The sequence below is a fragment of the Pyrgilauda ruficollis genome, unplaced genomic scaffold, assembly GCF_017590135.1.
Source record: "Pyrgilauda ruficollis isolate IOZ18807 unplaced genomic scaffold, ASM1759013v1 scaffold17, whole genome shotgun sequence".
Classification (NCBI taxonomy): domain Eukaryota; kingdom Metazoa; phylum Chordata; class Aves; order Passeriformes; family Passeridae; genus Pyrgilauda; species Pyrgilauda ruficollis.
In genome coordinates, this window is record NW_024515875.1 from 5,734,485 (window position 1) to 5,756,724 (window position 22,240).

The window sequence follows — 22,240 nt, forward strand, 5'->3', positions numbered from 1 at the left end:
TTTGTGCTGTATTTAATTATTTTATTATTTTTTTCTCAGTGCAAAAGCTCTTTGCATTTCAACTCTGATTTTTTTGGACATTTGTGTAACAGTTTTAAAGCTAGACTGAAAATTTTCGTGGATTTTAAAACCACTGACCAAGTTTCATTCTTTGAGCAGATGCCACGCAGTTTCACAGTATGGTTTTCTTCGCCTCAAATTGAGGGTTAAAGAAAGGGCATTCTGTGAGAAACAGGTGTTCTTTTATATTCATATTAACTAGTTTTATAAATGGAGAAAGAAAGAGGGCATCAGATTCTGGGAGCTCCATTGCACAGTACAAGACAGAGGGTTGCTTGTTTGGCTTTTTTTTTTTTTTTCAGAATTGACTAGTAACTTCTGGATGCATCCAGTTATTTCCTGATATTATTGAATCCACTTCACTTTTGAAGGACCTGCTTTTTAGAAAGTGAGTAGTCACCTTTTCTTGATATCAGTGCTTTGCAAAGGATCTGAAGCTAATACAAATGAAAGCCTCTGAATTTATCTTGTGGGAAGCATTTTCTTTGAGATAGGATTCTCACCTTACCTTCCCTGTGACCCAAAGCAGCTAAATTTCGTCCAAATTTCAAGAGAAACATTTACCTTTTCTTTTTTGAGATCTGTTGCTGAGTTGCCTCTTGTAAAATCCCATGTACTCTAGAAAATGTGAGAAGTAAACAGCAGAGGATGTATATTTACTTACTAGATTTAGTGGGAGATTCTGACTAAGAATGTGGTCTCTCACTAATAATGAAACAGTTTTGAAGTTTGAAATACGTATTTTGGTCACAATGCATTATTTAGATGATTGATATTGATCATGTTGGCTCTCAAACCAAAGTGACCTCAGTTTCCTAACATGCTGCAATCTGTTACAGAAAGATAAGTGAGGTGAATTGGGGAAAAAAAACCCCTACATTTCAACTCATATTAAAAAAAATATATATGAACACAAACAGCCTCGATTTGGGCAGGAATTTTTTACCAGCTCAGAGGTGGAAGACTGCCTTTCTTCTTGAAGGCTGTTGGTTTTTAATCCACTTGCTTTCTCATCTCCCATATTTTGCATTCTTTTACTTCATTATGAGCTCAAGCCTTAGCTGCCCAGATGCTTGGGGCCAAAGCCCCTCTGTCATTTAGTGAGACTGGACTATTTCAAACCTCCTGTCGCTTGCAGCAAGGCTCCAGCAGCGTACTGAACACCTGCACCTGCAAACCGAGCAGCTGCTTGGGCTGTTATTGAGACCTGGAGTGACTTTGTGCAACTCAATTAGCTGTGGAGCAGTTGTTGGTGTTAGCACACCTGTTAGCAGCTGAAATTAGGGTTGCAAAAATTCTTTGCCTATTTAAGCAAGCACCAGGTCTGGGTACAATTTTTCTTTGTGTTGAGATGAAATACTTTACTTCTGAAAATTCCTGATTCATTCAAGCCAAAATGGAGACCAAGTGATGTATCTAACAGGATCCTGATTTCTGATCCTGATTGTCAAGAAGAAAAGGCACTTCAGCTTTGATTGTGCACACCTCAAGAAAGTGCACCAGCCTCTAGACTGGGGGTGGTACTGGTGGTGTAGTTGTTTTCATTAAAAACCTCAGAAGGTCTTGATTTAATTCTAAGGCAATATAAAAGCATCTCTGAAATAATGAAAAGGTTTGTGGGATGGGCAGATGAATGTTTCCATCCATACTCACTGACAGATTTTCTATTAATGCTTTGCTATTTTTTCATGACAATGAAAGCAGAAGTTAGATTACAAAAAGCCAAACCATACTTATTAGCTGCAGTCATACTGGATTTATTTTAAAATAATAAATGTGGGGGGAAAAAGCCCAATCCAAATTACTTGCCGAGGTCTTTGGCAAGTGTCATATCAGAATTGCACTATTTGCTATTTTACATAGCAAACCAATTTACTGTCATTCAATTCTTTTAACATGGATAAAATAGGCATCCTGTTACATTATTCAAGTCTACCACATTAAATACTTTCAATCACAATAATTTTGGTATCATCCTAAGATAGGTAAATGCCAACAAACAAATAATAAATGTTAACATGGAATAGTAAAAGTTCCTGAGGTAAAGCTGTTCAAGTATAAGTTGTCTTTCCTTTAAGAAAAAAAAAAAAAGGAAAATAATATTTACCATGTCATGAAAGTGTCATATGACCTGTAGTTCACAAGAAAATTAGTAATTTCACACTAATTCGGGTGAAAGACTGAAAGAAACTGGCAAGTTTTCCTTTGCTGAATTAGTTGCCTCTTATATATTTTAATTCTTTGCTCATGTGGAGCATTTGCTATGGCATTTATACATGATTCTCCTCAAGCCTGACAATATTTATCAAGTTTATTTGTTATTTTCCAGAAACTAAAGCTTTAGGCATGAGATCTTGGTGGAATTCCTCAGCAATTATTCAAATTTGATCTGATATTTTGAAGTATTAAAAAACAAGAAAGAAACCAGCAGCTCTAACTAGAATTATTTAAAGTTTTGTAGATTGGATGTACTCTGAAGTATTGTAGTGCTTTCAGCACGGATTGAGGAAATAATGAACAAGTCTGACTTACTGATTTTTTCTATAATAAAAATCATATCCTAGTTGAAATGCAAATCTTAGGCTTACTTTTCTACAAAAAATGGGTCTCTTGTTATTCACTTGTAAAGGTAAAGGTAGAAAGAAGGGAATGAGAAGAGACAGCAGTTTCTGAGGGTGACTGAAAATAAATTTAAAACTTTATAACTTTAAAATTGGAACTGCCACTGGCCTCATTCTCAAACACTGGCAGGTCTGGGAAGAGTTGATGCCCTTCACGCAGCTGTAAGCCTGAAAAAGGAGTTTGGCAGTTAGCTGGGGGTGAGAGGGAAAATTTGTCATGTGGAGGAAGAAAAACCAAATCTTTTAGAAGAGATCGTGAGGGAGGAAACAAAAACATGCAGTGAAGGGAGGGGAGAGCAAAAAGCTTGTGTGTGTTTCAGTGATACCCCCGTTTTAATATCCTACTGTGTGCCAGAGAGCACTCTGCCAGCAGAAATTGCTGGAAGACACCTCTGCCTCCCCTGAGCCTGCAGAGCCAGCTCTCCCCCTGCTCTGCGAGCCAGTGGTCCAGTGTGGATGGACCTGGCTGGGGAGCTGGGCAAGATGTGCAGGTTTCTAGGTTTGCGTTGCCCTTGTGTGAGCTCTGCTCTTGTTTCTCTGCAGACATTAAACAGCTCAACTGTTCAACAAGGTTCAATGCAAAATGCAAATACCAGGATTTATTTGTAACATTCGAAAGAGTTATTCCCATTTACAGACGTTTACAAAAAAAAAAAAAAAGAGGTGTGAAAAGCCATAGTGAATGTGCACATGCTGCAGTAACATCAGAGGGATGCCACTTCCATTGTCCAGTCTCCAGGGCTTTTTTCTCTGCTGTCCAGAGAGCTTTTTCATGAGTTGTGTTAGCTGACATAGTTGTCTTCCCTTTGAAGCCTTTTAGCAGGTTTGCATCTGTGTAACCTCTCACTCTAGAACTCACTGTGTCCTTTTCCTCAGTAGAAGGCAGTGGCTCTTTAGTTCTGACCCAAGCAACCAGAAATCATGTCAAGTCCTCAGAAAAGTCTTAAAAAGCACAAGTATGCTTTTGTTGGTCTTCTCTTCTTTAAGATAAAAGTTAAATGCAAGGTTTTGCTTGTCTCCTGGTTTCTCTGCCTTCAAGTTCTGATTTTTTCTGAAATCCGAGGGGTTAAACACTTTAATTATTACAATTATAACTAAAGATTTAATGCTGTAATAAGAAGCTGAGATTTAAAATGCACAAGACCCGAGTAATGAGAACTGGTAACACACAAATTCATTAAAATATTGGATTTTTGAGTTCAAAACACCTCCAAAAACCCAGAATTGATCAGGTTGGTTTGAGAACGTGGCACATTATTTGCGGGCAAGCTAGGAACCAAAAAGAAACACCCGGGTTGCTTTTCTTTACAGAATAAAAACCTGTATATGCATAAGTTCAAAGCTTGTCTCGGAGAGGCCTTGACTTAATCACACGGTTCTTCTCTGTAGTTTGTAGCACTTGTACTGGGGTTCCAGCATAAGCATTTGTAGCTATTTCTTGGTATGAAGGTTTCACACTCACACCATGCATTGTCACAGCAATCCTTGTGAAGTAATTCTGTGGTTAAGGTTTCCATCTACCTGCATTTAAAAAGAAGCAACATCCCTCCCACCTGAAGCACTGGTTGCATTACACTTGCACCTGTCTCTGTTGCTTGTTTCTCCTTTTCTTTTCCTGCCATCTTTGGGGGAAGAAGTTCTTTCCTCCACAGTCCCAGCTCGCAGTCAGAGGGACACAGAGCGCTTCCTCTTCCTCGTGGAATACTCCCCTGCCACAAAATTGGATAAGGAATGGCTCAGGTGGGTGTCCAGGGTATCGGAGCTGTTGCTGCTCATTTTCACCCGTGGGCACAGGCACTGGAGCATGGCTCTGCGGATGTAGTTGTCAAAGCAAAAGTAAATGAAAGGGTTGGCACAGCTATTGGCAAAAGCAAAAGGGCTGCTCACCTTCATGCCCAGTTGGGCAACCGTGCCAGAAAAGCAGCTGGGCTGCTTCAGGAGCCGCAAAAGGATGGCCATAAGCTTGAAAAGATTGTAAGGAACCCAGGAGACAACAAAAGCTGCCACTACAATGAAGACGATCTTGATGGATTTTCTCAGCTTCTTATCATGTTTCCCAGCCTTCTGATAGTGCACACAGAGTCTCTTGGTGATGGAACAATAAAAGGTTAAGATACTCAACAGTGGGACGAAGAAGGCCAGGATTAAAAGCATCAGTGACATGATCTGTTTGACTTCTGTCACGGCTTTGTCTGTGCAGTAAGTCTTTCCATATTGAGTCTTCAGTTCTCTGGACAAAAGGGTTGGAATCCCTAAGCAGCAGGATAATACCCAGACAGAGATGCAGAGTCCCCCAAAATAGGATCTTGTCCTGATCCGTCGTGCGACACAGGGGTGCATGATAGCGAGGTACCGGTCAGCGCTCATGCAGGTGAGTAGCAAGATGCTGCAGTACATGTTGACTGAGATGACATAGGAACTAGCTTTGCACAGGAAAGATCCTACCCTCCAGCTCTCATCTGACACCTCCATGTCCACCCAGAAAGGCAGTGTGATGAGGAAGATGAAGTCAGACGTAGCGAGGTTGATGATAAAGATGTCAATCAGCCTCTGGACCCGCCGCTTGAAGATCAAGGCCGCTATCAGGATTGAGTTGCCAATAATGCCCACCAGGAACACGGCACTGTAAAGGATAGGCAGGAAAGTAGACATATGTTGCAGGTGCTGGTACTGGCACTGGTCATCGTAGTAGTAGTCATAGTTGAAGGTGACTGTAGTCATGGATGACAGCGGGGCAAGTTCTGTTTCTGGCCCAGCTGTCCTCATCCTCTCTCTGAGGGAGGCTCTGAGCTTCCCCTACCCTTCCAGGTCTTCTTTAAAAATATTTTATCAGTGAGTGGGGAGGAGGGGGAGAGCCGGGAGGAGGAGAAAAGTGGTTTTGTGGGGAGGTAATATGTACGCTTTTAACCAACTGCATAGGCAACAAACAAGCAACGAGTATCTGATGAGTCAAAACCCTGCCTTCAGAATAAATGCATTGTGGCTTTTTTTAATATCAGATTTAGTTTTACTGATTCTATCTCCCTTTTGCATTTTCCAGCTTCAGGTTTTGCTTTTTTTTCAGGTGGAGGGAAGGTGGTTTTTGAGATTCTGAACTTTTTGGTTTGTAGGAAAGTATATTGCTAGTTTGAAGAAATTTGAGATTGTACCAGCTTATAAGAAACCTGAGAACAGTGAATTCAGGTGTCCCAACTTTTATCTATGTTCAAAACATTTTGTATAAATTGCTTGTCAGGGCAAGTCTGACTTTCCTGAGGCTTGGAGGTTTTTACTTTACTTGACTCTTTATGATTGTTGCTTTCTGTTTGAAAGCAATGTTCATATGACTATATATAGGAAAAAACATTTAAAACTCCTATATCCATTCTGCCCTGTAGCTAGTTGTTCTTTATCAGTCCCAGGTTCTTGGCTGCCCTGCCAGTGCCCCCCTCCTGCCCTGCAGCCCTGCCAATTCCCCTAGGCATGGACTTTCCACACCCAACTTTAGGAACGTATCAGAAACTTCAAGAACAATATTCCAATGTGTTGTATAGTCTGTCATTTGAAGCTTGACTTGATGCTCCCATCCCCCACACAGGCTTTCTCATCAGCCACAAACCTGGACTCCAGAGCAGTGGTTTGTTCCTTCTCCTTCTGGCTGCACAGCCTGCATGGCTCTTGAGCTGTTCTTATGAACAGCACTCACTTGTCTTAACGAGCTCTGATTTCCTTCATCTTTCATTTGTAGTATCAGTATTGCTCCAGCTGTGACTTACCTTACAGACAGCCCTTTCAGCGTTACATAAATAAAACAGAAATTCTCATTTTTAAAACTACTCAATTCATTACAGCTTTGTCAGTGCATACTAATTTGAAACCTGCACTATTGGTCTTCATCATCCTTCCTCTCTTCTAAAAATAAATTCGTTTTCTCCTTCCTCTCCCTTCCACCAGCACATTCACAGACCAGGCAGGACTCCAGGATTCTCAAAGGTTTGAAGAAATCGCCTCTTGGTGCATGCTCCATCCCTGGGCAGACAGATTGCAAATGTATGTGTCTCCACATGCAAAGAGCAACTCCAAATTGCATGCACAGCGACTCAGTCCCTCCAGAGCACTTTGGATGCACTCAGATTCACTCTCCCAGTGCTCAGGTTATGTGCTCCTGTGCAGCAGGTGCCTGGTAGACTTCCAGGCACCTGGAAAAGCAGAAACTGCTGTAAAACGACTGGCTGCTAGATGGAAGAGAGTTTAGGTGGGCACTGGCTCACGTGATGTGCTGATATCTAATAAGTACCCACTTATACACAACTGCCTTCTTAGCTGTAGGGCACTAGTGGACTCCAGCTGGTTATTTTTATGGAATGTGTAAGCATTAATTAGTGAGTGTAATTCAGCCATCACAAACGCTGAAAAAGGCTCAAGATGTATAAAAACTGCCCGGATAAGATTATTGATTTGTATGCCACAGAAGTAAATGTGAACCTGTAAAGAATAACAGGCGAAAAATCATCTTCCTGCTATATCAAAGTGGGTTGTAAGCATTCACCCTAAAAATCATTATATTCTCTTCTAAGCAAGAGGCAGTGACTCTGTTCAGAGTAAAAAAAACTCCACAGATTTACAAAGGCCTTGTTGTTATTCTAGAAGTAATTTCCTGCACCCGATTGCCCAAAACACAATTCTTATTTTCAATGAAATGTAAAAGTCTCTTCTGTGGTGATTACAGCAAGTAGGTACTGTTGCTGCAAGTCTTTTTCTTTATGAGAGACTTGTCAGTGGTCAGTTGCAATACGGATTTGTGTGCCAGCTTATTTCTTCCCTGGCAAAGCTGGGAGAAGGAAGCACAGAACCAAACTCCTAAAAGTCTTAAAATCAGGTTGCATTGAGGACATTGCAATTTGCATGCAAGCGACATCAAGTGTAAACCTGCAAGAAAACACAGGCTAAAAATCATCCTCTCGTCATCTGAAAAGTACAAAGAATACATTGAGTTTTCAGCAAAGACTTGTGTAAAAGTGCCCAAGTAGCTTACACTTTACAAAAACAATGGTTGATGAATTCAGTGCAGAGGTGAATTTTATGTGATCTTTGCTTACTGCTGCTTCAAGGAATGTGTTTTAGTTCTGTTTTGTTTTGGTTTTTTGTTTTTTTCCAAGAAGCACTGGGAAATAGAGGCATTCTCTTTCCATTAGTACTAGGGCAGGAGACCAGCTGAACCCTACAGTCAATTCTACACTGATGTTCTGCCTGCCTTTCTTGCAAAGGTGGATCTACGTATTATTTTACTCTGCAGTTAGAATATAACAGCTTACAAGCAGTTACAAGCTTTAGAAATCAGACACAAACTTCTCTTCCCTCCATTGCAACTACATCATACTCCTTAAAATTCACTCCTTTCCTCTCTATCTCAGAGCAAGCAAAAAAATGAGTAACTTAAAAAAGCTTAAAGGCATCATAAAAATACATTTATGTCTGTGTATTCCTGTGTTTGTGGTTCCTCACTATGTTGTCTCCCTTTAGATTAATAGCCTTACCCACTAAAATAAAAAATTAAATAGTAAGCCTTTTCCAACAGGGACCAGCTCTTCTCTACTGAATTTGCTGTGCATTTCTCGAATGCTCTAACCAGACACAGGGATGTCACTGCATGTTGCCATATTGCACATGTGACACTTCCTCATCTGGGCAGAAGAGTTGTGGAGATAATCTAAAGCATTCTTAGGAATGATAAAGTGATCTATAATTATCTGAGTGGAGCAGCAGCAGGCATATTTGTCAGTAGTCTGGGGTGTTTTTATGTGATAGTGATTCACTTAGGGCATCATGTAGGGTCTTACTCTTCCCACATCTCTTTTTCCTGAGACAGAGCCAAGCTGTCAAAAATACTGAGTACGTGGAAATTCCTCCCCTAACACTCCTGCAGAGATACACCAGAAAGCTCAGTAGGACAGACTCCATCCTCTCCTCATCCTGCTCCTGCATTTCCACAGCATTTTCCTCCTCCCAGGCTTCACCAGGTACATGTAAACCCTTTCCCCTCCAAAAATTTCTCTGCTGAAGCAACCAGCTACTGGTTTGGCTCAGGTGTATGTTCTTCAGTCTGGGATACCCATCTTGTCCAGCCCTTGATGCAGCTCTGAAAAAAAATAAAGCTTCTCGGTTCTGAGTAGTTTTCCAGCTGAGAACCAACTTAACTTTTGTAACCAGACATTCAGAGCAGGTGCTGTGACGGTGGCCCTGCATTTGGCCAGATCTGCCTTAAATTTATGTTTCTCTGGCAGTTTTGCCTCTCTCAAATGCACCTGTGAGATCTGCCAGGTCAGAGATTGCATCATTCCTCAAATCTTCCTCATAGGTATGTGGAGGTGTTTCCAACAGCAGCAAGGGAAAAGCTTTCACGTTTTTGTTCGTGGTTCCTCACTGCCTGTATCGTGGTAGGCAGTCACATAATTTGTGGGGAAGAAAGTAGGCACTGTTGCTGATTTTCTTTATTACACGCACCACCTCCCCCTTACAAATTTCTGCAGTTGAATCATTTCAGGTAGCAAGGTGTGGGTTTGGTTTTTTGGGTTGTTTATTTTTTTTTTTTTTGTTCCTTTTTGTTGTTGTTTTACACCCTCTGTTTTACTGATAGTTTAAATGTCATTTTATTCCAGCTCGTACATGCACTTTTATATAAGCACAGTCATCTAGATAAAATAAGCTGCATATCTGTAAATTATTAATAGTGATAATTGCTGAGAAGGACAGAGGTTCATTTGGCTATGAAATAAAGTGTAGTTGTTTCTGAGTGATTTTACTTTAAAAACCACATAGGAAACAGACTTAATTTAAAAAAGCAAAAATCAAAAAATCTACACTAAATTGGCTGAAACTGTCCTATTATGCTATGGCTAGTTAAAGGCATGCTCAGAGGCAACCTCATGAAGGCTAACCAATGGAAGTTTCATCTCTCAACAAGGAAAGGGTGGAACCTATTCAGGTAAAATTGTGGCCACTGAGGCAATGCATCAGGATGGACTGAAATAGTTCCTGCTGAGAGCAGCGGTCTACAAAATGCAGTGCAGGAAGAAAATATTTTTGTACACTTACTTTTTAAATGTTAATTATTGTTTCTTGCCACTTATCCTTTTTTAATTTCTATTTTTTATTTTCTATTTTTGTGGCTGTTTTATAATCTACGTTATATATTGGTGTGGTCGTACATGTGTATACTTAAAAAAATATTTACATTACTAGGAGTGCCTGATCAAAAAGTTTTTACTGACAAGGCACATGATAAAAAGGTTTGGAGACCACTGAAATAGGGGATGAGTATCATTATAATGTCCCAGTGCTATTCATGGTATTTAGGAGAAGCACATCTAGAAGGTTTTCTGTCTGTGAAAATTAATACTACTGTGTCCTGTGCCACAAAAATATTAAAGAAAAATAAAGAAGGCAGAAATAAAACCAGGCAAACTGCACAGAGAAGGGAATCAGAGGATTTTCTGCTCACTCAGGCTGTGTAAAATGCTCATAGATGGTACCTAAAACTAAAACTGCCCTTTTCATTATTGTAAAGAGAATATTTCTTGTGGGAGGCGGCATCTTGTAAATCAACTAGTAGTTTTGGAAAAAAACAGGCAGACTTTTGAATACCTTTTCATTCTGAATCAGTAACTCCTGATGTGAACATGATATATGAAGGTTTTGTTATTTTTTCATCCTATATCAGCTTCATTTAATACAGACGGTGCCACCTCCTACAAATGTTTACTTCCTTAGATTGTGAGAACTAAAATTACAGACATTTTGTACTAAACAATTTAATTCTTTTTTGCAACATATTGGGGTTTTGGTTTTGTTTGAAGCACTCTGATGTTAAAGTCTCTGTCAGTGCCTGAGAAGTTAGTAATGCTTGTGATCCAGGTCTGCTAGCACAGAAACATTTGCAAAAAGCAGGAACAGCATTTATGCTACAGCCCTCAGCACAATTCCCTCAGCATTATTCTCTTTGTGCTTGTAAATTAAGCAGACTTTCACTTTTAAAAATCTTCCCAACTGATCCTGTTCTGTAACTAAACAGATAAACCAGCAGTTCTGCTGAGGCACATTGAGGAGGTGTGAAAGGAAGAGAAAAAAGAAAAAATAAAAAAGGAAAAAGAAAAAAAGATAGTTGTTGGCAAGGAATGACCCAATGCATTCACTTGCAATGTTTTTATTGGCTTACTCTTAGTATATAGAAAGGTATTTTTCCAGCAAAAAAAATCCAGGTGAAGTCTGTAGAGAGTATTTGATTGTAAGTAAATAAAATGAAAATGCATCTCTTCCCTCCAGATGCTTTTGAGCAGCTGCACATTTCACATTGATCAGGACAGATTAGGAAAAAGAAGAGGTCACTGTAGCCTAATTTAATAATGGAAGTAGCAGTGGCTGCAAAGTTTTTCAGAATTGATTTTCATTTTTACAAAATTAGATCTTTTAGGAGAAAAACTGAAGATGTGCTATTTGTACATAATTCACTACACTTTACGGTAGATGGTTCAGATTCTGCTTTTACCATGACTTAAAATACACAGGGATTCTGTTGACTTTTTTTTCTTTTAATGTTTTCTGGCTTTATGCTTTGATAGCTTTTCCAGGTATACAGAAAGAAGTTCCTGATTTTTTTTCTTCCCTATTGCTACTACACATATTTTATAGTCTTGTAAGTCCTTAGTTCAATAAATTAACTCCTTAAATAAACTCATCTTTTCTAAATAAAATTGACTGACCTTCTGTGATACATTTCATTGAGAGAGATTTTCTAATTGCTCAGTGATTTTCATATCCCTTATCAGGTTTATCTCTACTTTGTCAAAGTATCAAAACTAGACATGCTATTTCAGAGTCAGCAGCAATTCTAGATGTGATACCACCTCTTTTCTCCTTGTGATTTCTCAGTTTGTACATCTGAGGTTACAGGAAAGTAGGGGTTTTTTTGGGCGGGGGACCACTTCTTGGCAGTTGGTACTTCACCAACATTTTTCCTTTTCATTTTTCATTTCCCAGGATAAAATCTTATGTCAGGTAAGTATAGCCTCCAGTCTTTGCTTTTAAATTAATGAGCTCATCGATGACCTTATTGAAATGCATGTTTGCTTGCCCCAGCCGCGACATGATCAGGTCACCCTGTCCCAGTGCCTTCTCCATGTCATTATTTACCCTTCCCTCGTGTCATCTATGAGGTTTATCAGCAATACTCTGCTTTCTTCCAAGCCACCAATAAATATGTTAAGTATTTTAGAGTCTTTAGAGTATTTTAGAAATCCCAGACAGACCCCAATATATGCCTTTGTAGGCAGTTACATTATGAGGTGGGGGTGAGACAGCTTCACGTTCCAGAACGTGGGGCATATAGACAGAAATTTCTTCAATTAAATGTAATTTCTGGGGGGTTTTAAAGTAAAAAAATAATGTTGCATCAAACCCGAGAAGTTTCTTCTACGACTGTTTTCACCTTAGCATCCTCGTTTCTGACCTGGCTGCAAAAATGCTCCCAGGATGTTTGGCAGAGGAGTTGGGTGGGATAGCTGCCCAGAAGTCCTCAGAGGTGTGAAAGCCTCAGATGTTTCTGGGGTTTTTCCTGAGTATTTGCTTGTTTAGAGTTTTGTAAAACCAAGACTGGGTGGACTGGTCTCTCAGCCCTGGGAGTTGTTAACCACTTCTAAGAATCCTCTCGTACTTTCCATGGCTTCATGTGCCTCGGATGGAGTGAAACAGCCAGTTTGGGGCATGGAGTCAGTGTTGACGATTTTTGCTAGTTTTCCTGAAATCTTTTTTCCCCTTGGTGTTTTCTCGAGTCATTCAGCCAGGCTGTCATTTCACCATTTTTACAAGCAATCAAGAGAAACAAAAAGAACTAGAAAGGAGAGTGCAGCCAGGTGGGGATCAGCCTCTTCTCCCAGGTAAACAGCGACAGGAGGAGAGGACGCAGTGCCGGGGAGGTTCAGGCTGGCCACGAGCAGGAATTTCCCCACAGCAAGGGCGAGGAGCCGTCGGGAAGAGCTCCCCAGGGCTGCTGGAGCCGGCGGCTCCGGAAGGGGGCGGCAGAACTACATCGCCCAGCGTGCCCCGCGCGGGCGGGCGCGGCGGGCGGAAGCGGGGCCGGCCCGGGTGCGAGGCGGCGGCGGCGGCGATGGGCGGTGGGTGCCGGGCCGGGCCGGGCCGGGCCGGTGAGGGGATATTGGGCTGAGGCGGGGATGGGGCAGAGGGCTCGGGGTGTTCCCCTTGGGTTTGCTGTCGGCCCGCGGCTGTCCACCCCCTCGCGGGGCTGACGCCTGGGAGGCCCGAGACCCCCGGGGGCGGTCGCTCCCCGTGGGGATGCCCGGCCGGCCCGGCCCGGTGCTGGGCTGGTCCTGCAGGGACAGGTGCTCTTGGCCTGAGGGCTCTTCAAGTAATTTCTCCTCTCCCTCTTATATATATATTTTTTTTTTCTTTAATGATAGCACTGGGAGATGCCTGTGAAGTAATTTCAGAGTAAAATGATGATGTCCAGCCATTCGGTTTGCTCTTTGCTTGTAGGTCACTTGTGGTGGTGTGGAAGAAGCTGAATGAATGGAAGAGTCAGGGTAGAAGGGAAGTTCGTGTTTCATGCTCTCCGCTGGCCACAGGACACAAACAACTCTGTGCCTCTGAAGAGGCCAGGAATCATCGGAGCTGTGCGTCCTGAGGGACTCTGAGCATCTCTGAAGGTAAAAAAGTGTTTGGTAGCAATCTTTGCTAACGTTTCATTGCCCTGAATATCGAACGGACGATCCAGCTTGGTGTTGCTTCCAGCCCTCTCCCCGTATTTGCACCCTCTTGCAGGCCTTCTGCCAAACCCCTTTTTGACTGCTGGCATGTTTCCTGAGAGAATGCCAGCAAATGCAGCAGGAACTCTTTTGTGATGTCACGTAAAAGGAGTTTCTTAAATGTGGTGATGCACTGTTGGCTGAAAGGAGTGACCGCAGCAACAAGATGAAAATATGTATGTTTTTGTATTCCTTTCTGCCATGGTACAGTAACTTCTTACAAAGACTGTCCAGTCTTCAGTCTTAGAGTTGATTTTTTGCCAGAATGCTCATTTTTGTTCCATTCCTTGTTTTTTCTTTCCCAACTCTACTGACTTGTCCCCTTTGTTTTTCCTTTTTTTTGAAGTGCATGCAATTTAGTCATTCTGTTGTGTATTGCTTCCAGTTTGGCCTTTACCTTTGCTTTTTTGAGCTTTTTTCAAAAATTTTCTTTTCTGAAAATGGAAAAAATTTTATGTGTCTCACTTCTTTTAAAAAATGAATATAATTGCAGTATCTCATTAAGCACTTTTGCCTGTTTGCAACCACTTACTGTTATCTTAAATTCGTTGTATAGCTTAGTTTCAGCTGTATTTGAAATAGTATCTCCTGTTAGACAAAAACATGCTGTCAGAGCTATAAGAGCAAACCAGTTATAACAATGAAGGCTCTTGTTGACAGCCTGTGGTTAAAAAGCATTTTTATTTGTTATCATCTTTATGTCTTTATAATTAGTGTCATCTTTGGTAGTAGTAATATTATTTTTTTCATAAGTAAGTTTATTCTAAAGCACCTCCTACACATTGTTGTGCACAGAATCCTTTCCAAAGCATGGCATTAATCCCATAAACAGGCAGTGTGTTTCTTCATGGTCTTCTTTGGTTATTATTTCTTACTGACTATGCTCACTGCTTCCTTTGAGCTCGGCCTGGGGCTGGCAGGATGATTCTCTCTTTTAAAGGACACCTCATTTGAGGGAGGGCTTGTTTCCTGTAAATGAAGATGCAATGGATATGCACAGTGAATGGGCAGGGTAGTCAAGTCTACTCTACTGACAGGAAAAACTGGTTCAAGCTTTGCATGAAGTGCTGAAGAGTTCTTCATCTTTTCTGTAAGTAGTTGAAGTGTTAGGCAGAAGCACTGAGGGGACCTTTATTGTAAGGAATTGGGGGTCCACTCTTGCCTTGCTTATCACTGTCCTGTCCATACTGAAAGTCATTTTGATAAATTTCACACAAAGCCACCTGCTGGATTTTGGGGTCTGTAGTCCCCTTGGCTGTTCTCTGCCTATGCCTGCAATAACATTACAAGGACTGAGTGTCTGTGGATTGCCATGTCCCTTTTACCAAGTGGATAATGAACGCTGGGCAAAGCTCTCATTTGCTGTTTGATGATTAAGCCTTCATTTTGCTTGTGAACTGTTCTTGGTTGCCAGCTGACATCAACTCTGCCTTGTTCACAGCACACAGAAGACTGGTCCAGAAATCTGTAGTTGTTTTTTAATGGTGATCTGGTAGGGATACTACCAGCAGCGGTGTTCTGCACGTGGCAGCAGGGATATGTAGCTGAAAGTAAAGACTTTTGGGCCAGTTCTTTTCTTTCTCTGTGTTAGGTATAAATTTGATAGGGCTTTGTCATAGTCAGGCTTTATATTGAAAGGTAGTGACAGCAGATCAGTGGCCCTGGTTACATTCCTTGTCACCAGACACTACTCTGAGGATGGAGCTTGTGGGTTGAGAGCCTTTTCTAAAGAGAGGAGTCTGTTGCAGAGAGTTCCTCCTGCAGTATATGTAATTACAATAGTGGAAAATCCAGAGCAGCCTGCCCAGCAGCCTGTTCTGCTGCTTGCTGGGAGAGTGATCTGCTCAGCTCTGAGCTCAGCTGGGCAGCAGCTTTGGCCCTGCAGGTGCTGCTTGCCCTGTTTGCTTCGGGGGCAGGGATCTGTCAGTTGACTCAGTGGGGCTGAATGGTGAGGTCAGATCTATACAGCAGCTTGCTCTCTCTATCCCATATCCTGTGTACCTGGAGCAAGACGCTGGGATATTGGAGAGTGGAAGTACATAACCAGGGATTAAATACTGCACAGAGAATTTGCTTCCAAGTCTGGGCTTGATTCTGTTTTCCACATAAATAAAACTGGATATGATGTGTTCTCCCTCTGAATATTTCTGTTATCTTATAAAAGTTCACAGTTTGTAGATTATTATTTAAGTAAGTTGTGTTATGCAAACTTTGCAGTATTTTAAATGGGTGTTTCTTGTCAGTTCACCACAAATCTGTTCTATTCTTTCTCATTGCTCAGGATGCAGTTCAAGGATGGATATTGCAGAGAGTGTGGCTCATTTAATATGGAAATGAAGCACAGGAAATGATATGGGAACACATAATTTCTCATCCTTGTTAGCCAGTTTCAGACAAATAGAGGAGCAGACGGAGAGGAAAAGAAATAAGAATGATGTTGTTAACAGCAAACATTGAAATTCCCTTCTTTAATTTGCAGTTTGTTTCTTAGTTCATAATTTCTTACTGACAAGTCTGACTTGAGGCACTTCACTGTTTTTTTTCTCGTGAATGTTGAGGTTTAAGGCACTTGCTGTTTCCAGTTGCGGTTCTTTTAGTTGCAAAGAAAGCAGAGCAAAATATTTTGATCAAAGTGTGTGGGAGAAGGGAGGAGGCAAGCAAGAGACGAGCTGATTAGATAGTAGCTCCTGCCACCAGTCTACCTCTAGCTGCTGAGCTAGTTTCAATTTTTTTTTTCCTGTCAAGTGCCTCAAGCCTGATTCATAATAATCCATAAATTTAATCAAGCATAGAAAGCGCATGAGAAGAACTGGCATCTGGGAGGAGTCCTCTGGTGCATTGCAGCCACAAAACATTTCTCATATTACCAATCAGTTACTCGTTAAAGTCATGATAGTGTCATAAGCATGTGTGGTATTTGTATTTTCCCCATGCCTCCTTTGACCCTGAATCTATGCCACTTGGGAGCATGACCCCACAAAGGATCCCTAAGAGAGGGACACAGAGCAAAGGCCTTGTGGGAGTATATGAAGATATGAAGGGGTTTTGTCCCGTTGTTGTTGTTCCCATGAAACAGGGCACCCCGCTGCGTTGTCCTAGGTCTTCAAAAATACCACAGTATATATTGTAGCATTATTACAGCATTTACCATAATTCCCAACTTCGTGTTCTGTCTCTAGTGCCTAGATACATTTCTCTCTTCCCTAAAGGCATTCCAGCACCTTGGCATGGCTGCCCTTTGTGAGCAGCCTGGAAGGGCTTTTTCAGCATGCCTGTGATTCTTATCTTTGCTGTAAACACAAGCTGTGAAAGCCGTATGGGGTGGCAGGATAAAAATAACTTCTACTCTTGGTAATCTCTTAAGGAAAGCTAAGTCTTCTTCCTGGGCGTTGTGGATGGAGTCTCTGACGTTCCCATTTGTGATCAGGATCACAAATGGCAGCAAGCTGTGTCATCTGCTTTGGGGATGAGTTGGTGTTCTGTCAGTTGCTGTTTCAGGGCGAGCAGCCAGTGCAGTATGGCTGGGAGAGCACGCTCTCCAGGATATTATCCCTGCTTGGAACTGGCAGATCCAGTGGACGCTGGCCAGCACTGTAGATTTGCTCAGTGTTCCTTTGATTCTAGCAGGTAGGAAAAGGAAGGTCTGCACATCCTGAGGGGACCTTGCAGAAGTGGGCTGATGAGTATGGTGCTGCTGGGATAACATTGTAGCGTTGCTCACTTGTCCCTGTGTTCCCACCCAGGGCGCCATGATGGATAACCGGTTTGCTACAGCGCTGGTGATTGCCTGCGTGCTCAGCCTCATCTCCACCATCTACATGGCCGCCTCCATCGGCACCGACTTCTGGTATGAGTACCACACCCTGTCCCCAGCCGAGAATGTTAGTGAGGCTGGTAAAAGCATCTGGGAGGAGTTTGTCAGCAAAGATGCAGATGAGAAGACGTACACAGATGCGCTCTTCCGGTGCAACGGCACGGTTGGATTGTGGCGGAGGTGCATCACTGTACCCAAAAATTCTCACTGGTACAGCCCACCAGGTATCTCTGGAGCAATTACCACTTCCCTGCCTTCCCTGGGGTGCTGTGTGCTAACTTCCTCAGAACAGGTTCATGCCACTTTGTTCCTCCAGAAGGCTTATTTCTAGCTTTTGTTTTGGTTGGTTGGGTTTTTAATAAAGACAGTCCAGATTTTTAAAGCAAAGGGTGAAATGGTCTGTGGCTGTCAGTGCTGTCAGTGCTGCAGTTTGTGGTTTTGACACATGATACTTGATCTAAATTTAGTCTTACAAGCTTGATTTTTATTTTGCCTCAGCTGTCCAAATGGGGATACCTTTATAGTTGCTCTACTAGTTACTGTCTTTTTAGGACAGATCCTGGGGTTCAGCAATGGAATAAAGACACTACTTTATCAAGGAGGCGCTCGTTCCTTTTAGCTAGTCATTCACTTGTTTCACATCACAAATATCCCATCATTGCATCAGCACACCTTGGATTCCTTGAATGGATATAGAGTGAAATATTTGTTGGTTCTTTTAATCATTGGGGGATAAAATGTGTGGTAAATAATTATTTTAATTGCTTCAAAGTTAATTTTGAGTACTTACTGTATGTGTGAACTCCTTCATTTTGAACCCTCTTAAAGATGTACTTCAACTACATTTTGTGGAGAAAAAAACTTGCGTGAAATACTTTTTTTTTCCCTCTCTCATGGAAATACTTATTTTGGAGGACAGTTAAACCAGTTCTGCTCAGTAGTATTCTCAAAGTAAATTCTGAGGTAGAAACTAAGTGTAAAGAAGCAAATCCTTCATGTTCTTTAAATAGGCCTTTCTGTCCCATTTTTGATTTAACTGTTAGTACAAGACCACATTCTGCATATGGAGATAAGCACAGCTTAGTTAAGGGACCTTGAGCTCAAGAGTATGTGACAACATAGTTGAGCATCATGTGCCACCACATAACTTTGCCAGCCTGTTACACATGGCACAATTCTCTGTGGATAATCCAAGGAAGCTTGAAGATTCTGCATGTTAGAATGGTATCCCTTAATGTAGTACCACATTGTGCCAACTACATCATAGGAAAACATACAGATCCGTTTGGAGAGGTAATTTTTTTTACAGATTGAACTCTGAGGAGCTTCGTAGCTCAAATTATTGGGAAAGGAGGATTTGAAAGGGGGGAAAGAGGGTTGAGGGGAGACACCTAACGGCAGCTTTTTCTTTATTTCTACTCCCAGAAACTGATATGACTACAACCTGCATCAGTTTCTCCCTCTCTGATCAGTTTGTGGAAAAGTACATAGAGCCTGGAAATCACAACAGTGGCACGGATTTGAATCGGACTTGTAAGTGTCTTTCACTTCTGGTAGATAAACAAGTAGAATTAAAAAAAGTTTTTTCTCAAATTCAGTCACTAGTGAGGAAAGCTTCTGTCTCTCTTGCTCACCATTTATTGTTTTTTACAGTTGCACAGGCAGTAGGTCAAAGTTTAAAAGGAAGACATAGATGTGTTAGCAAGGATTTTACCTATGAATGCAGTACAGGGATTTGTGAGTTAAAAAATTAGGTTCGTTCTATTTCAATTAAATCTTTGGTCGTTTTTGACTATGAATTTAGAATGTCTGATGAAGCAGAAACGGTAGACTAGAAGGGAATGTTCAGATGGTGGGAGAAGATCTTTTTCTAGCCCGTTTTCAGCAAACCTGACTGGTGTGGTTTTTTCACATTCAGATCTCTGGCGGTTGCAGTTTCTCCTGCCCTTTGTCAGCATCGGCCTCATGTGCTTTGGGGCTCTGATTGGGCTCTGTGCTTGTGCCTGTCGCAGCCTTTACCCAGCCATTGCCACTGGAGTCCTGCATTTCCTAGCAGGTAAGTGTCCTGCCATCCTCCTCCAGAAGCTCAAGAGTAGCCCTGGAGCACTCTGTGGGTGAGCTCACTGTGCTTTGCTGCTTCCCTCCCCAGGGCTGTGCACGCTGGGCCTCGTTGGATGCTATGTAGCTGGGATTGAGTTGCTCCATAGGAAGCTGCCTCTGCCCGAGGATGTGAGGGGTGAATTTGGCTGGTCCTTCTGCCTCGCCTGTGTGTCAGCACCTTTGCAGTTCATGGCAGCTGCTCTTTTCATCTGGGCAGCTCGCACCAACAGGAAGGAATTCACCCTTCTGAAAGCCTACCGTGTGGCATAAAGTGCTGCTACTGCAGTCTGGGCTTTCCGTGTTAGAGCCTCTTCTCCCCCAGCCCTTACTACTTTTTTCTTTCAGTCAGAATTTTATTATGTACTGCATGCTTCTTGCCAGTCAAGACAATTTAGCCTGCAGGCCCTGAAGACAAAGACCTCTGGGCTAAATGACCAAAGCCTGCCAGAAGTCTGCAGAACTTGAACAGGTTTTTTAATTGGGCTTTTTTAAGAATTGTGATTATTTTTTAAGCTATGTTTGGTTGTTGACAGTTCCCCTTAGTTAGATGTACATGCCCCTTCCTAATTTTATTACCTTGTCAGCCTGGAGGAAATAGACGTGGTGTAGTGGGGTGGAAGAGAGACAAGAAGAGGTGCAGGTACGCAAGAATGAGAACCTCAGTGCACAAATAATACATAACCAGGAGCTGTCTGCTGTGTGACTGAAGCAGGCAGCACCTACAGGGAGCACCCAAGAGACATGAGGGAATTCAGAAACCTCTGTTATGGAAATACTGTAGCTAATTTAGTCTGTAGCTCGGCTCTGGATCTCCTGTTATCACTAGTTTGCTGCATTTTGTGGCATCTGCCAAAACTGCTGGAGGCAGAGCAGGCAGCTGTGGCACTGCCTGTACAGTACACCCTCCTGAAGGCACACTGTGGATTTGCTTCTACCAAGGAGTGGGATAAGATGGCCCTCATGGAGCTCTGTCCTTTTGTAGCTCCACTGCTTCCAGGACCCAGGCTAGATTGGTATCTGCACTACATGTGATTATGCACTCTGATCTTAATTTGTGGTGTTTTTGCTTGATGTGGAATAAGGCTTTCTTCTCTCTTGTTGAAAACGACCTCCTCACCAGTTTTTTGGTTTTGATTTGGTTTAGTGTATGTATGTATATGGACATATATAAACTTAACTTTTTTTAAACCTCATCTGTTTATCCTGGATAGCACACAACAGGGTTTTTTTAAAAGGTGCTGCTCTTTTCCCATCTTGTTTAAATTAAATATTGATCGTAACAATAAAGACTCAGAAATTTTCAGTATTGCATGAATCTGATGGGAGGGTGAGGGAGTGATCTAGAGTGGATTTTACTTGGGGAAGGAAGAACCAGTGTCTAGATCACTCTCTGTTTTCATGGAAATGTCACCAGAAAAAATGACGTTGGATTGGATTTTTTTAATTCTTGATCTCCTGCTAACTTTAAATTTTCTCCTGCTCATCATTGGTGGTCACAACATCCCATAATTTCTAATTAGTTCAAAAATGTTATATTTATTCTAAATCACTGCAACTCTGGCCAGACTGGGTGACATGTCATATGCAGAAGACAGTATTCCAAGACTGAACTGTTTAATTCTGAGGCCATGACTCATCTTGCTTCCTTACTTCAGGTTTAATAAAAATATGCCTTAGGAGAAATAATTCCTGGCAAAATGGGCAATGGCTAGGATTCTGTGGGATACATTGATGAGAATGACACAGAAAGAGGCCTTTTTATCTCATGGCTGTTTTTCTGTTGTGCCTTCTTGCTTTTTTTTTCCTAGTAGGTGTTTCTACTCAAGCTATGTTTGCTGGGTCAGCAAATAGCCCTAGTCATGATTTCCCTGAAGATCAGGTATAACTGCTTGTGTAATTTTTTAATTTATTTTTTTCTCAAGTATGTGATAGGATTCTTTTATTATCATTGGTGAAGGTTTTACGAAGTAAAAGAGAGATGATGATGAAAACCAGAATCACTGAAAAAGCAGTGGCAGGCCATTCAAGATAATCCTCTTTCTCCTGCTGTCGAGTAGTTTTTTATTTTTCTTCCTTTAACAGCCTCTTACCTTCCCTACAATGTCTGGGCCAGTTTGTAAGCTCGTGAGAGGAGGTGTGGTACTTTTGTGCAGTATCTGAGAGTAAATGAAAATCTGTGCTGCTTGATCTGTACTGATAGGGTGCTTTTTCAGAGTAATTTTCCTAACTTAGATAAGGCCTAACTGCTCAGCTTGTCATGTTCCTCATTTCTAGAATTACTAGGGCACGCAAGCCTCAGCTTGGGTCAAAAGGACTGAAGTTGCTATTCTGCAGTTTGAGAGGAAAGACCGCTGCTGATTTTATCTAGTAGAGTTTATGGGGATTTTTTGTTTTTTTTTTTCATGATCTGGCAGAATAGTTGTGTTGTGTGATTTTAATCTGAGCAATGGAAATCCCGTGCCCTCACTCTCCTCTTCTATGGGACGCTTATTTTTCTGAAGTGTAAATCTCAGTTTTCAAATGTTGGCTTTCTTGCTTCCAGATGACTTGTTATCGGGAGAAAAGGGGATGTTAGAGGTGCTGTCACTTCTAATTTTAAATACCAGCAAAACTAAGATTGCATGTTTGTGTCGGTGCCTGAGACAAATGTTTCTGGTTTTCTCTGCCGAGAAAGGAAGAGGCTTTTATTGAGCCTTGATTTGGACCATTTTAACTAAAATGAGAGTTGCCTTTCAAATTTGGTGGGGGTTACTTTCTGTTTTGCCCTTCTGTAAAGATTTCTTCATCAGAGTGGGTCTTGGTGAGAGGCAAATCTCTCCCAGAAAGAGGGCTGGTCCTCTGTGTTTGGG

The 22,240-nt window shown here is 41.7% G+C and overlaps 2 protein-coding genes across 2 annotated transcripts; one reads left to right on the top strand and one right to left on the bottom strand.

Moving 5' to 3' along the window:
- Nucleotides 1–4,234: 4,234 nt before the first annotated feature.
- On the bottom strand, nucleotides 4,235–5,447 carry GPR15 (G protein-coupled receptor 15). The gene has a single exon (XM_041463978.1). The coding sequence runs from the start codon at nucleotides 5,445–5,447 to the stop codon at nucleotides 4,347–4,349; it is 1,101 nt and encodes a 366-aa protein (XP_041319912.1). The 3' UTR covers nucleotides 4,235–4,346.
- A 7,246-nt stretch (nucleotides 5,448–12,693) lies between these two features.
- On the top strand, nucleotides 12,694–20,694 carry CLDND1 (claudin domain containing 1). Its single transcript, XM_041463907.1, has 6 exons — nucleotides 12,694–12,829; nucleotides 13,209–13,378; nucleotides 17,221–17,515; nucleotides 18,717–18,824; nucleotides 19,210–19,347; nucleotides 19,441–20,694. The coding sequence occupies exons 3-6, from the start codon at nucleotides 17,227–17,229 to the stop codon at nucleotides 19,659–19,661; spliced, it is 756 nt and encodes a 251-aa protein (XP_041319841.1). The 5' UTR covers nucleotides 12,694–12,829; nucleotides 13,209–13,378; nucleotides 17,221–17,226; the 3' UTR covers nucleotides 19,662–20,694.
- Nucleotides 20,695–22,240: the final 1,546 nt, after the last annotated feature.

Excerpts from the sequence above, each read along its gene's own strand:
- GPR15 (XM_041463978.1), bottom strand. The coding sequence starts at position 5,447 with ATGAGGACAGCTGGGCCAGAAACAGAACTTGCCCCGCTGTCATCCATG.
- CLDND1 (XM_041463907.1), top strand. The coding sequence starts at position 17,227 with ATGATGGATAACCGGTTTGCTACAGCGCTGGTGATTGCCTGCGTGCTC. Across the intron at positions 17,516-18,716 it reads TCACTGGTACAGCCCACCAG|AAACTGATATGACTACAACC; the intron begins GTATCTCTGGAG and ends TTCTACTCCCAG. Across the intron at positions 19,348-19,440 it reads AGTCCTGCATTTCCTAGCAG|GGCTGTGCACGCTGGGCCTC; the intron begins GTAAGTGTCCTG and ends TTCCCTCCCCAG.